The sequence below is a fragment of the Ylistrum balloti genome, unplaced genomic scaffold, assembly GCF_031769215.1.
Source record: "Ylistrum balloti isolate Yb309-2 unplaced genomic scaffold, AGI_CSIRO_Ybal_v1 Utg369724, whole genome shotgun sequence".
NCBI lineage: Eukaryota > Metazoa > Mollusca > Bivalvia > Pectinida > Pectinidae > Ylistrum > Ylistrum balloti.
Genome location: NW_026781942.1, coordinates 1,077,210 through 1,093,654, shown reverse-complemented (window position 1 = coordinate 1,093,654; position 16,445 = coordinate 1,077,210). Strand labels below are relative to the sequence as shown.

At 37.2% G+C, this 16,445-nt stretch overlaps 1 protein-coding gene across 1 annotated transcript in view; it reads right to left on the bottom strand.

The window, feature by feature from the left end:
* The window catches only part of LOC132565499 (uncharacterized), a 55,958-nt gene that overhangs the window by 31,540 nt on the left and 7,973 nt on the right, over positions 1-16,445 (bottom strand). The window contains exon 2 of the mRNA XM_060230149.1: positions 14,006-15,286. Coding sequence (XP_060086132.1) covers positions 14,006-15,286 — 1,281 coding nt within the window. The remainder of the gene's footprint in view (positions 1-14,005; positions 15,287-16,445) is intronic.

Genomic DNA, 16,445 nt, shown 5'->3' with positions numbered 1-16,445 from the left:
AATACAGAGGACAAAAATATATACCATTGTGTCAATACAGAGGACACAAAATATATACCAAAGTGTCAACACACAAAATATATACCAAAGTGTCAACACAGAGGACACAAAATATATACCAAATTTTCAACACAGAGGACAAAAAATATATACCATTGTGTCAAAACACAGGACACAAAATATATACCAAAGTGTCAACACAGAGGACACACAATATATACAATATTGTCAACCTACTGGACACAAAATATATACCGTTGTGTCAAAACAGAAGACACAAAATATATACCAAAGTGTCAACACACAGGAGACAAAAAACATATACCATTGTGTCAACACAGAGGACACAAAATATATACCAAAGTGTCAACACAGAGGACAAAAAATATATACCATTGTGTCAACACAAAGGACTCAAAATATATACCAAAGTGTCAACTCACAGGACACAAAATATATACCACTGTGTCAACACACAGGACACAAAATATATACCAAAGTGTCACCACACTGGACACAAAATAAATACCACTGTGTCAACAAATATATACCATTGTGTCAACACACAGGACACAAAATATATACCAAAGTGTCAACACACAGGACACAAAATATATACCACTGTGTCAACACACAGGACACAAAATATATACCAAAGTGTCACCACACTGGACACAAATATGTATCAAAGTGTCAACACACAGGACACAAAATATATACCATTGTGTCAACACAGAAGACACAAAATATATACCAAAGTGTCAACACAGAGGACACAAAATATATACCATTGTGTCAACACAGAAGACACAAAATATATACCAAAGTGTCAACACAGAGGACACAAAATATATACCATTGTGTCAAAACACAGGACACAGAATATATACCAAAGTGTCAACACAGAGGACACAAATATGTATCAAAGTGTCAACACACAGGACACAAAATATATACCATTGTGTCAACACAGAAGACACAAAATATATACCAAAGTGTCAACACAGAGGACAAAAAATATATACCATTGTGTCAACACAGAGGACACAAAATATATACCAAAGTGTCAACAAAGAGGACAAAAAATATATACCAAAGTTTCAACATATTGGACCCAAAATATATACCACTGTGTCAACACAACGGACACCAGATATATACCACTGTGTCAACACAGAGGACACAAATATGTATCAAAGTGTCAACACACAGGACACAAAATATATACCATTATATACCATTGTGTCAACACACAGGACACAAAATATATACCAAAGTGTCAACACACAGGAGACAAAATATATACCATTGTGTCAACACAGAGGACAGAAAATATATACCATTGTGTCAACACACAGGACACAAAATATATACCATTGTGTCAACTCACTTGACACAAAATATATACCAAATTTTCAACACAGAGGACACAAAATATATACCATTGTGTCAACGAAGAGGACAGAAAATATATACCACTGTGTCAACACAAAGGACACACAATATATACCATTGTGTCAACACAGAGGACACAAAATATATACCATTGTGTCAACACAGAGGACACAAAATATATACCAAAGTGTCAACACAGAGGACACAAAATATATACCAAAGTGTCAACACACTGGACACAAAATATATACCACTGTGTCAACACACCGGACACAAGATATATACCACTGTGTCAACACAGAGGACACAAATATGTATCAAAGTGTCAACACACAGGACACAAAATATATACCATTGTGTCAACACACAGGACACAAAATATATACCACTGTGTCAACACACAGGACACAAACTATATACAAAAGGGCAACACAGAGGACACAAAATATATACCATTGTGTCAACACAGAGGACACAAAATATATACCAAAGTGTCAACACAGAGGACACACAATATATACAAAATTGTCAACATACTGGACACAAATGTCAACACAGAGGACACAATATATATACCAACAAAATATATACCAAAGTGTCAACACAGAGGACACACAATATATACAAAATTGTCAACATACTGGACACAAAATATATACCGTTGTGTCAACACAGAAGACACAAAATATATACCACTCTGTCAACACACTGGACACAGAATATATACCATTGTGTCAACATAGAGGACACAATATATATATTATTGTGTCAACACAGAGGACACAAAATATATACCACTGTGTCAACACAGAGGACACCAATATGTATCAAAGTGTCAACACACAGGACACAAAATATATACCAAAGTGTCAACACAGAGGACAAAATATATACCAAAGTGTCAACACACAGGACACAAAATATATACCACTGTGTCAACATTATGGATACAAAATATGTATCACTATGTCAACACAGAGGACAAAAAGGTGTACCAAAGTTTCAACAAAGAGGACAAAAAATATATACCACTAGGTACGAGTGTGTCAACACAGAAGACAAAAAAGATCTAGCAAGGTGTTCACACATGACACAAAATGTGTAGGAAATGTCATCACAAACGACACAAAGTATGTACCACTGTGTCATCAGAGAAGACACAAATATGTACCAATGTGTCATCAAAGAAGATGCAAATATGTACCAATGTGTCAACACAGAAGACACAAAGTATGTTCCACTGTGTCAACACAGAAGACACAAAGTATGTACCACAGTGTCAACGCAGAAGACACAAATATGTACCAATGTGTCAACACAGAAGACACAAATATGTACCAATGTGTCAACACATAAGACACAAAGTATGTACCACTGTGTCAACATAGAAGACACAAATATGTACCAATGTGTCAACACAGAAGACACAAATATGTACTAATGTGTCAACACAGAAGACACAAATATGTACCAATGTGTCAACACATAAGACACAAAGTATGTACCACTGTGTCAACACAGAAGACACAAAGTATGTACCACTTTGTCAACACAGAAGACACAAATATGTACCAATGTGTCAACAAACGACAAACAATTAACACCACTGTGGCTAAAACATTCATGTAGATGACGGTCTGATGCCAATCTGTTACGGTAAATAGAGAAGTTAACGATTACAAAATGGATGTAATCGGGATTGTGATGAAGTTTGGTATGTAGTATAAAATCTGATAAGTGACAATGTTCAAGCTGTGTACCTAAAAAACGAACTCATTTTTTGTGTGTATGTTAAGAAGATTGATTCCATTTTACGGACTGTTTTCGATTAAACCCCGCTAATGAAATCCGAAGGAAATAGCAAACTAGGTGTCATTTCCATCTATTTGTCCAAAACAACATGTCGGCATCATGCTGTAAAAGAACTGCAATTTAACACGAGGTAGAAACAAGTTTAAAAATCTAACGCAGAATATCGGTGATAACTAATGTTTTTCAGAGAGAATAATTTTTACAAAACATGTATATAGGAAAGTAGGTATAGATGAATAAAAGAATGATGTAAAAATATAACTATAATATATTTAAAGGTTTGTCGTATTCTACAATGTATCTTAATAAAGAATGCACCAATTATGAAATTAGTCATACTTCTTTATTTCACATGGATCGAAATGCTGAGGATACCAGGTCGTGAGATATTGTCTTGTATGTGTGTGTTTTAGTATCTTCTCGTCTCAGGTACTTTCATTGTCTTTTTCTACAAAGGACTTGGTAGGATAAGGGCCATTTTGGCTCTATCTCATATATTTTTAAGTTTTGGTCCGAGTACTCTTGGTTATCTAAAAGCTGTATATCCCAAATACCATGTATCTGTGTAAAATACTTTTTGAGAAACGGTTGTTCCAAGAGGTATATAACGACGTTAAGACTACAGAATTTTAGCGTAAAATTACAAATTTGATGACGCCACATCATGTAGAATTGCATCTTTAACATAATTATCTTCACATCTCCATAAAACGTTTTCCTTGAAAGCTTAGTCTACATAACAGTTCACATACATGTATATTTTGGTATAAACAGGTGGAAACTATGGATGATTTGATTCAGTATTCAAGCGAAGCACAACGTAAGTGCCATTTTTAGTTCGATATTTCCGATTTAACGTTGTGTATTAAATATATGACATGTGATGATATATATATACCATGTCCTATATCAATGACATTCAAAGACTGACAAATGAATGAGTGTATAATTAGGATATGTATAATTAACACTGCACTACAAGAGAAAGAGACCTGGGTACAGGGATCTCGTTCCCTGTCGTAACGTTAGATTATACAATAGTATGTACAAGGATATGACTTGAGTTAAATGACGTGTGCCATGATCGTAATCGATAAATAGAGGTTATTCTCTCTATAAAAGATCAACATTTAAATACATTTATTCTTTAACTGGAAAAATACAAGATTACGACAAGAACAAGTGTCGTTTTCTAATGTTTTTCCTATTAGATAAATGTGAACATTGAATTCTATAGAGAATAGGCGTGGCGTGTTTATAAGAAGACGGGGGTGATTACACGTAGTTTTAGACGGGAGTAATTAGGTATAGATTTACGTACAAAGGTTATATACATGTATGACAACAGAATGAACAATGATAACGATTTGTTTTATATAAATTTTTGGTGTCGACACACTGACGACAAGCTGGGTGAGCCAGAAAATGGTTTTCCACAATCATAGAGCCATTATATTCACGGAGACTCTTGGCTAAAATCAAACATCTCTCACGATGTAAGAGGGAACATTGATTTTTAAAAACAACCCTTCATGTGTTTAACTCTGTGACACCCTCTCTCACACGTATGCTTTACGTCCTATTTACAGGCCGGGTCGTATTTAAGGACGTGCCACGTTTTAGATAGTTCGGGAGTTTCCGGAGAAAAATCACCGATCTGCAGCCAGTATATGGCGACTGCCCCACCGAGGCATGTAACCCGCGACCCAGAGGTAGAGGACTAGTGATAAAGACGGTCAGACGCCTTAACCGCTCACCCACCGCGGCCCCTTTTGTACATGGTGGGTAGACCCAACCTTTTCAAAAAGTTATTGATGTATATCCTGATCTCACTCTTATATTTTCCCCTCGTAATCAAAGAGAAAATATAAGGAATTATGTCAATGATAAGAACCGCATGATAAACTAATTATTCCCGAAACCACGGTCGCGTTCTTGGTCCGGAGGGGACATATCAAAATAATGGCATCGAAGCACAATGTGCTGTGTAGTGCCGATATTCTGACAGGCTTATACAGGAATGTAATCATTATAATTTATTGTACAATTTTCAGAAGAGGTGGACAGAAACGTTGAACACTATCATCTATGTGTAGTGTACGTTGGTGCTTCGAACTTCACGTAATGATAATCCACAGTTGTTATTGATCGTGAGTGAGAATCAGAGCTGGTCGCGAGTATACAAAGTTCTTCTACTTTTCTATCAGTTTCCTTGGCTCCTGTTACACATATCACATAAACATGTGTAAATTATCTATGTTAGACATTTAAATTTTATTTTTTGTATCTGTTTGATACAGCAAACATCTAATTGTTGACACTAAACTAATTGTACTTTTCAACGGAGGGGGCATCTCACTGGAAATTTTAAATATTGAGCGACAACAGGTATCCCCTTCGTTGTCATATGAGCTCATACATGTATCAACTTAATACAGGTAATTACATAAATACTACAGAGTTCAGCACGCACAATGTTAAGTTTACTTTAAATTTAATTAAACATATGTTTATATACATCTAATATATTATCTTTACCTTACAAACAAATTCTACCTCTAATCTGTTATAACTCTTTCTCGTCTTGAAAGATAAGTTTAAAAGTGTTTCCTCATTCAGGTACAGTCTACATCAATCATTGATAAATCAGTTCACGATGTCTTGAAACCGACAACAGCATACATTTACTTTTAAAGTTAAATGCTAAAACAAGTGATTTGTAGTGAATTAACTCCAACTTCACTCGCAACATAATCCAAAACACATGACGTAGTAGCACCAATGTTTCTTGATGACGTCACAGGTGACCTCTTCTGCATCATTGTTTTCGTGGCTTGACTTTGTTTTGGAAGAGGATATTGAAGTTGTGCTGTAAACCAATAACATTATCAATGAGATTAGTGGAACAGATATCTTGATGTTTTCATTTTGAAACAAAAGTACTCTATTTACACAGTTTTTTTAATCAGAGAAATGAAAGGGCATGTCATTATGAAATATCAACCTACCGTTGAACCCCGCATTCTGGTTGTCGTACCACAGGTGGCGTCTTTTCTTGTACCGGAAGTGATGTTTCTCTCACATGATATATGTTATAACTGTTCATGAATGGTGAGAAGTCGTGAAATAACGTCAGTTTACCCCTACACAAGACACCTTGGCTGTTTCCCCGGGGATAATCAATTACAGGGACGGGAAAGGGTTCCACCACGGACGAGAAAAATCCAGGAACGACGTCATAACTATTACGGAGAGAAACGCCAGGAGAAGAGCACTGGGCCATCGATACAGCCATTCCACGACCGGATTTTTTATGATCATCACATGACTCCATGTTGCTTTCTGTATTGTGTAGTTCTTTAAAAGCCTGTTATCAGGGTCATAATTTCAACCTGTGAAGGAAAAAAAGGAGATGATGATCTTTCTTTGTTCCTGGTATTACAGATAATTAAAGATTTTGCAAACATAAAGACAATTATCAGTATATGTTCTGATGAGCTTCTCATTCGATAATCATGTTGAGAGTCAGTGTTATGGGGAATAAGTATTGTGGGGAATAAGTATTGTTGGGAGCCAGTGTTATGGGGAATTAGTATTGTGGGGAATAAGTATTGTTGGGAGCCAGTGTTATGGGGAATTAGTATTGTGGGGAAACCAGTGTTATGGGGAATTAGTATTGTGGGGAATAAGTATTGTTGGGAGCCAGTGTTATGGGGAATTAGTATTGTGGGGAAACCAGTGTTATGGGGAATTAGTATTGTGGGGAAACCAGTATTATGAGGAGTCGGTGTTAAGCGCAACAAGTATTGTGGTGAAACAAGTGTTGTGAGGAGTCAGTGGTATGGAGAATTAGTATTGTGGAGAAATCAGTATTGCGGGGAGTCAGTGTTATGGCGAATTAGTATTGTGGGGAAACCAGTGTTATGGGGAATAAGTATTGTGGGGAGACCAATATTGTGGGGAATAAGTGGTATAGGGAATCAATACTTCAAATTACAAGTCATATGAGAGGCTTTTGATGTTAGAATCAGTATTATTAAGAATCGTAACGCTGGGCGCTGGAGAACCGGTCAGTGTGGGAATATGTGTTATTAGAACATAGTGCTATGGGAAACCAGTGCGGTAGAGAACCGAACCCGAAATAGTAATAGGAATTGATGGTGTGGAAACCATACGTCATAGGAAATAAATGCTTTAATATGCTATTTATGGAAACCAGTGTTTCCGTGAATCATATTCTCATCACGTCACAACAGCTGTCACGCTTATCGTTATACCATCTACTGACTGACAGAGTGAAACAAAGGGAATTATAATGGGAGATCAGAGAAGAGAATCACTGCAGTAGGGGGGACAAATGGTGTGGAAGATCAGTGGTGTTAAAGACCACAGGTTGGTGGAATATATGACAGAACAAAGTAATGGGGAACTGTACTGTAGGGTAGGGTGTGTGGAGTGGGGGTAGGAAGTGGAGGTAGGGGAGATAGCCAGTGTATTTGGGAAGCAGTGCTGCCGAAAATACACATGACGTGGGTTACAAGTGTTTTGAGAGACCAAAGTTGTGGGAAACCAGTGTTGTAGGGGATCCATTTTTATGGCTGACTAATGTTGCTGGGAATGAACTATGGTGGGGGCTAGTGTTGTTGTGTAGTATATCTGCACACAATGATAAAATGATTGAATATCCAGATAACAAATTACATTCAGCTAATTGAACTGGGTATTGGTAAAAATCTCCATGCTATGGATACACCGAGATGAGTCTCGCTTTTTAAAACTGTTATCAGTTCAAAATTCCATACTTTCTGAAAGCTGTCAGTCTGTACAACAAAATATAACTCGCCATGACGATCATGTTTCATACGTTTTTAATCGGTAATATAGGGGGTCAGTGTTGTGGGGAATCTGTGTTGTAGGAGATCGATGTGTAGGATACACATGTTCTGTGATGGACCAGTGCTGTGGGGAAAACAGCGATGTGAGTGACTTATTTTAAGGACGCCTGTGTTGTGTTCTACAGATACACAGAAAATGTTTTCCTTTCTACAGGACTGATTCTAACATTGATTTACATGTAGATGAAAAGAGAGCAAAGAGTGAAATAACCTAATGACCTAAATATGATTACGTGTCATTTCCCTCAGGTTGGTAATACCTATAGAATAGATCTTTGTAGAACGCAACCAGTAGAAGATTAGAGTGTCGCCTTTCGATAACTACACAGTCACCTTCATCTTAAAACACAACCAGTAGAAGATTAGAGTGTCGCCTTTCGATAACTACACAGTCACCTTCATCTTAAAACACAACCAGTAGAAGATTAGAGTGTCGCCTTTCGATAACTACACGGTCACCTTCATCTTATAACACAACCAGTAGAAGATTAGAGTGTCGCCTTTCGATAACTACACAGTCACCTTCATCTTTGAACACAGCCAGTAGAAGATTAGAGTGTCGCCTTTCGATAACTACACAGTCACCTTCATCTTATAACACAACCAGTAGAAGATTAGAGTGTCGCCTTTCGATAACTACACAGTCACCTTCATCTTATAACACAGCCAGTAGAAGATTAGAGTGTCGCCTTTCGATAACTACACAGTCACCTTCATCTTAGAACACAGCCAGTAGAAGATTAGAGTGTCGCCTTTCGATAACTACACAGTCACCTTCATCTTATAACACAACCAGTAGAAGATTAGAGTGTCGCCTTTCGATAATTACACAGTCACCTTCATCTTATAACACAACCAGTAGAAGATTAGAGTGTCGCCTTTCGATAACTACACGGTCACCTTCATCTTATAACACAACCAGTAGAAGATTAGAGTGTCGCCTTTCGATAACTACACAGTCACCTTCATCTTAGAACACAACCAGTAGAAGATTAGAGTGTCGCCTTTCGATAACTACACAGTCACCTTCATCTTAGAACACAACCAGTAGAAGATTAGAGTGTCGCCTTTCGATAACTACACAGTCACCTTCATCTTATAACACAACCAGTAGAAGATTAGAGTGTCGCCTTTCGATAACTACACAGTCACCTTCATCTTATAACACAACCAGTAGAAGATTAGAGTGTCGCCTTTCGATAATTACACAGTCACCTTCATCTTAGAACACAACCAGTAGAAGATTAGAGTGTCGCCTTTCGATAACTACACAGTCACCTTCATCTTAGAACACAACCAGTAGAAGATTAGAGTGTCGCCTTTCGATAACTACACAGTCACCTTCATCTTAGAACACAACCAGTAGAAGATTAGAGTGTCGCCTTTCGATAACTACACAGTCACCTTCATCTTAGAACACAACCAGTAGAAGATTAGAGTGTCGCCTTTCGATAACTACACAGTCACCTTCATCTTATAACACAACCAGTAGAAGATTAGAGTGTGACGTTTTGATGACTTCATGGTCACCTTCATCTTAGAACACAGCCAGTAGAAGATTAGAGTGTGATGTTTTGATGACTTCATGGTCACCTTCATCTTAGAACACAGCCAGTAGAAGATTAGAGTGTGACGTTTTGATGACTTCATGGTCACCTTCATCTTATAACACAGCCAGTAGAAGATTAGAGTGTGATGTTTTGATGACTTCACGGTCACCTTCATCTTAGAACACAACCAGTAGAAGATTAGAGTGAAACGTTTTGATGACTTCATGGTCACCTTCATCTTATAACACAACCAATAGAAGATAAGAGTGTCGCCTTTCGATAACTACACGGTCACCTTCATCTTATAACACAACCAGTAGAAGATTAGAGTGTGACGTTTTGATGACTTCATGGTCACCTTCATCTTAGAACACAGCCAGTAGAAGATTAGAGTGTGATGTTTTGATGACTTCACGGTCACCTTCATCTTATAACACAGCCAGTAGAAGATTAGAGTGTCGCCTTTCGATAACTACACGGTCACCTTCATCTTATAACACAGCCAGTAGAAGATTAGAGTGAAACGTTTTGATGACTTCATGGTCACCTTCATCTTATAACACAACCAGTAGAAGATTAGAGTGTCGCCTTTCGATAATTACACAGTCACCTTCATCTTATAACACAACCAGTAGAAGATTAGAGTGTCGCCTTTCGATAACTACACAGTCACCTTCATCTTATAACACAACCAGTAGAAGATTAGAGTGTCGCCTTTCGATAACTACACAGTCACCTTCATCTTAGAACACAACCAGTAGAAGATTAGAGTGTCGCCTTTCGATAACTACACAGTCACCTTCATCTTAAAACACAACCAGTAGAAGATTAGAGTGTCGCCTTTCGATAACTACACAGTCACCTTCATCTTAGAACACAGCCAGTAGAAGATTAGAGTGTCGCCTTTCGATAACTACACAGTCACCTTCATCTTATAACACAACCAGTAGAAGATTAGAGTGTCGCCTTTCGATAACTACACAGTCACCTTCATCTTAGAACACAACCAGTAGAAGATTAGAGTGTCGCCTTTCGATAACTACACAGTCACCTTCATCTTAGAACACAACCAGTAGAAGATTAGAGTGTCGCCTTTCGATAACTACACAGTCACCTTCATCTTAAAACACAACCAGTAGAAGATTAGAGTGTCGCCTTTCGATAACTACACAGTCACCTTCATCTTAGAACACAGCCAGTAGAAGATTAGAGTGTCGCCTTTCGATAACTACACAGTCACCTTCATCTTAGAACACAACCAGTAGAAGATTAGAGTGTCGCCTTTCGATAACTACACAGTCACCTTCATCTTAGAACACAACCAGTAGAAGATTAGAGTGTCGCCTTTCGATAACTACACAGTCACCTTCATCTTAAAACACAACCAGTAGAAGATTAGAGTGTCGCCTTTCGATAACTACACAGTCACCTTCATCTTAGAACACAGCCAGTAGAAGATTAGAGTGTCGCCTTTCGATAACTACACGGTCACCTTCATCTTATAACACAACCAGTAGAAGATTAGAGTGTCGCCTTTCGATAACTACACAGTCACCTTCATCTTAGAACACAACCAGTAGAAGATTAGAGTGTCGCCTTTCGATAACTACACAGTCACCTTCATCTTAGAACCCTCGTGTAGTAGATTTGTGTGTCGCCTTTCGATAACTACACAGTCACCTTCATCTTAGAACACAACCAGTAGAAGATTAGAGTGTCGCCTTTCGATAACTACACAGTCACCTTCACCTTAGAACACAACCAGTAGAAGATTAGAGTGTGACGTTTTGATGACATTATGATCTTCTGCTGTCTACTTTATTCTAGTAATCATGATATTTCCACTGCAGTCATTATAAACATATACCTCAGAAAAATAAGAGAACTGAAAGAAAAAAGGAAAAAAAAGAACGAAATAAAGAAAGAAAGAAAGAACGAAACAGACAGATAAATAAAGAAGGAAAAGAATGAATGAATGTAATATAGAAAAATATAAGCAAACCTCTAGTGTATTAAACTTACCAACAGAGAATATCTTACATTTATCCTGGACACTGACCCTTAAAATGTGGTTACCACAACGGATCTAGCTGGCTCTAACTGTGGACTCTAGAACCAATTATTGTAATTAGCCTGTCGTACCTATGTCTACTGTGACAGATGATATATCTATAACCATATATTTTCAATAAAAATGACCCAGGGCAGGCTATCACATTTGATAGATCATCAATATTTACGCAATCGGGCTTTGTACAAAGAAATGGATCTGATCAATTTGTACCTGTAGGCGAAACACTCCGTCCGTTCTTCTGGACTTTTTCAAACGTTTTTATATATATGTATATTTAGTTCAGCACTCTTTATGTTTAATATTCTGAAGAATTGAACAATTGGAATACGTCCGCTTCCATCAGTTTTGTTTGATTCATCTACAGAGCATAATAAATGTGACGAGCTTCAGCACTCTAATCTAAAATGGAAACGATTTTTATCCCGTGTGATCAATTTTGTTGTCAAATATCTCAGAAAATGATCTCTTCAAAGTCACAAATCACATTGTGAAATATGAAATGTAATTTGCACAAATGTGACGTCATAATGCTGACATCAAAATGCAATATAGGTCACATAAAACTGGTTAACACAAAAAAAAAGTACTCAAGTATTGAACGTCTTGTGGCATTCATCAGCAACATGATCTTTAAGCATTGTCCTACATATGATGGTACATATATTGGTATACCAATTAAATAACACGGCAATCGAGAGAAAAAAACGAGCCTTAATATATCAAAACAGAAATATTCAATGTTTCCATACTGGTGTCCGTTTAAGCTATAATATATGAAAATAAAATGAGAGTAAAGTAAAGTGTACGACTTATTATTAAAAAGATTGGCACATCTGCACACATATTGGGAGATGTCATTGTTCTTGTAAACAGTCGATATAACTTAACGACGCCACGACACAACAAGTTCGACTTTTAGTTCCGACTTACGCCTGCATCAACGTGTTGGAAACAGCTTGCTTCTGTTAATTGGTTTAGTGACCAGAAATATTCCATCCCACTTCGGCACCATCCATTATGTCGTACCATAGGGAAGAATAACGAAAATTGTAGCCATGTTCTAATTACTGTCCTTCCAGTCTAGTAAACAATATTCTCCTCAGAATTACTTATAATCTTCGTCACATCGCAGGGCAAAATACCAAAGAATTTCATTGTTAAGAACGACAACAAAATGAAAACTATCATTATTTTCAACACAGGACGTAGAAAGTTACAATACAACATGAAATGAAGAACTCTGGTAACATTAAGGCGACCCTATGATAGGTGAAACACTTTCATATATTGTTATACGCAAAACTAAAATGAGTGGTATGACGTTAAAGTAATTGGTGGGGTGGTCGGGTGGCGCAGTGGTAGCACATTCGCCTTTCACCGCAGTTTGACTCCAGGAACGGACGTGAAAAGGTAAGGGTCGCCTGCCCGACCACGTGGATTTCCCCCGCGTAATCCGGTTTCCTCCCACAATAAGACCCCTCACGCGCTTACATCCAGGCCAACAAGAGTGATTCATATAAGTTGAAATAACTTGTTTTGCAATTGTTGTAAAATAAATAAAGTTTATAGTTTTATAATAGTAATTGTCTCGAGTAACAACAATACAGTACATGTCATATATAAAATCAACTTTAATGATAAAACTTGACATGGTGAGCTTTAACAACATAACGGTCACACTTTATTGCCATAACGAACTCCGTCACAAAAAAAATCATCCGGTTTTCTTCATCTTCGTAAAAATAAAAAAAACAAACAAGCAAACTAACAAGTTTTTTTGTATTATTGTAGATAAATTATATGAAAACTACCTGTCTGTTATCTTGACTGATTTGTGTGAATTCAGGATTAAAAATAGACATTTTTAGAATAACAAGTGATAACTTTGAACCTGTTGCAATTATACACTCTTAAGCAAAATACAACTTTATTTAAAAAATAACATGTTGTATAACTGCATATATAGAGAAAATAAACAACTTATTTTTACAACTAAGAAACTAAAGTCTGTTCTGATTGATTGTTTTATTTAAGGATGTATATATGTGTGTGTGTCGTTAGATTATCACAGATTTACTTATAACACTTATTTGTCAAGAAAATGTCTTTATGTCCCTCTTTCGACCCTTTCGCTTTAATCTCTGGGAGAGTAATTAAATAGATTATATAAATTTATGAGTTGATATCTTCCATTAATTAGTGTGATAATGATAATATACACAGATGTATCACATAAAACAGATATAACATTGTCCCCTGGGTAGTTATCATTGTAGCACCATCTGACGCTGTCAGGGTGTTGTCAGATGTTGTGTCCATACCGCTGTTGGCTGTTGTAATTTCCTCCCTCCTGTCCAAATAGCCAGCATCTCCCATGTACACTTTCCATATAAGAACATTTGGACCACTACTGCCAGTAAAATCCATCGAATCCAATTGAAACTTATGTAGTTTGTTTACAGAAAACCATAAAAACCCATCGAAATCAAAACTGAAAGCATCAACGAAGTTCATACAGGTGTCGTCCGACATGATATTCGTCAGAGTTCTCATCTCCACGTCATCATAATCGTCTAAACCCTGATAGGTTCTATCATAGTCCATATTCCATCTATATATAGCATTTTCAGCTAGAGAGGCAAAGTACAAGAAATTGTTCTTACTGTATATCATACTTGCTGTCTGAGAGGGTCTATTTCCAACTTTCCGAATGGATCCCGCGAAATCTGTCCCTGGGACGGAGGTAACACTCGTGGGAATCCGATACACTGCGTAACCAGAGAGAGGAGCATAGTACAGGTGTTGCATGTCACGTGACATCGCGATGCCATTAATACCAGCAGCAATCTCAAAGTTTTCTCCCAAAATGGTGATGTTTCCGTTTCCTGGTTGTGGTAACATTGACGAGTGTGAGTAGAAATAGGACAGATTCTGGATCAGGTCATAGACTACCAGTTTGAAATTAAGTGTATCGGAAATGTAAGCAAATCGAGGCTCATTGTCGCTGTATTGAATAACGATATCGTTGAGGTAGTTTGTCCTGCGGTTCACAACTTCATTAGGGAACTCGTGTCGAGTCACCTCCTCCATTTTGTTGATATCATACACGACGATTTTAGCTGGACAAAGGTTTTCCGTTTCTGTACAATCGGTTGACATAAAATTTATTCTCCCTGTATCAATGATCCACATCCATCCTGTGTTCGGATCTATCTCCATACTTTCAACATATTGCAGGGCGTCGCAGTTTCCAATTTCTTGCATATCCCAGTTAGGAAACGGCTGTAACAGCGATGTCCCGTTTATAACAACGACCTTGTTGAGCGTCGCTGGTACACCAAGTCGCCATCTTGGAACGGTGACGTAAACTTCATTTTCATAGACTTTTATTCCGGAGATAATATTATTCTCCGGAATGTATTCTTCGCTTTCAATTGCATCTTCACGCACCGTTTCGCTTGGCCAGTCATAATCAACTACCGTGATCTTATGCATGATTTGATTGTTGTTGCAAACGTCTTGACCGATCGTGACTGATATGAAAAAAGTGAGAGTCAAAACTAAAAACATGAGGAAAGAAGAGATACAACATTTCTGCAGTTCCATATCGAGAAAAGGATAAGAATGGGGTAAACTCATGTATTCAAATATTTATATATCAGTGGCATCAGGGCACGAAATCCGGAAAACTTATAAATGACACGCAAATCCGGGTATCGGATTGTCAAAAGGTGATGCTATGGTAAATAGGTACATGTGCTATCTGTAACCTAAGTAGGATCCGGGGGGATCTACGTGCTGCAATATATCTTATGACTTTATAGTTAAGTGCCAATGAAATAAAGTCTTGTATGATCGGACCAGGAAGACACTCCATCGTGGTGTCAGTGCGTGACCCTGCACATGTACGCATTTTGTACACGGTTAGTTTTTACCGATATTTACAGGGATATGATTGCATACTATCTACAGCAATGAAAAGTGTTTTTTCTGATCTCAAACACTTTTAAATTTCAGCATATACAGGTAATTCCAAGATATCCTAGATATATCTAGAAGTGAAATCGAAACGTTAGACAATGTCTTTTTTGCATGTTTTTCTAATTTCTTTTACAAAAAACAATCAGCTGAGAGAAAGCAGTTTTTTCCTCATACATAAAAGTTAATTAGAGAATTGTGCCACCAAACTGAACGAAGTTATTGTCAGCCAGAAAATCGACTAAACTCATACTTTCATCCTCATTACATTTCACCTTGACTTGAGACGTTCGTCATGAAATATGTTCTAGTATAGTTCATAACCATGTCCTCGTACTCTTTTCACTTTTCTGTGAAAACAAGAAAATGAATGTATTCCTTCAGTAAGTAACGAGTTATAGGACAATAATGTACGGGTGAAACAAGAACTCAAATGTTCGGAAGAACAAGATGTTTCTCAGAGGAGGTCTTAAGTATTTGTTAAAAAGCTCTTCACATTTCTTCAAAATCCACCTTCTAATACTACCGGTCTTGGAGTACACTCTATATCTGTAAGTATTTTCTATTCAGTGAGGTAGAACAACTAGACGAACAAGCCATATCTAGGAGTCAAATACAAAGGCTGTTCTTACCTGTATAATGAAGGGTTAATGATTGTAGGCTGTATGATTATTATTGTCTTTATTTCCTCCAAAGATGAAGAGCATTACATACAAATTACAAAATAAATCAACTTGAAAG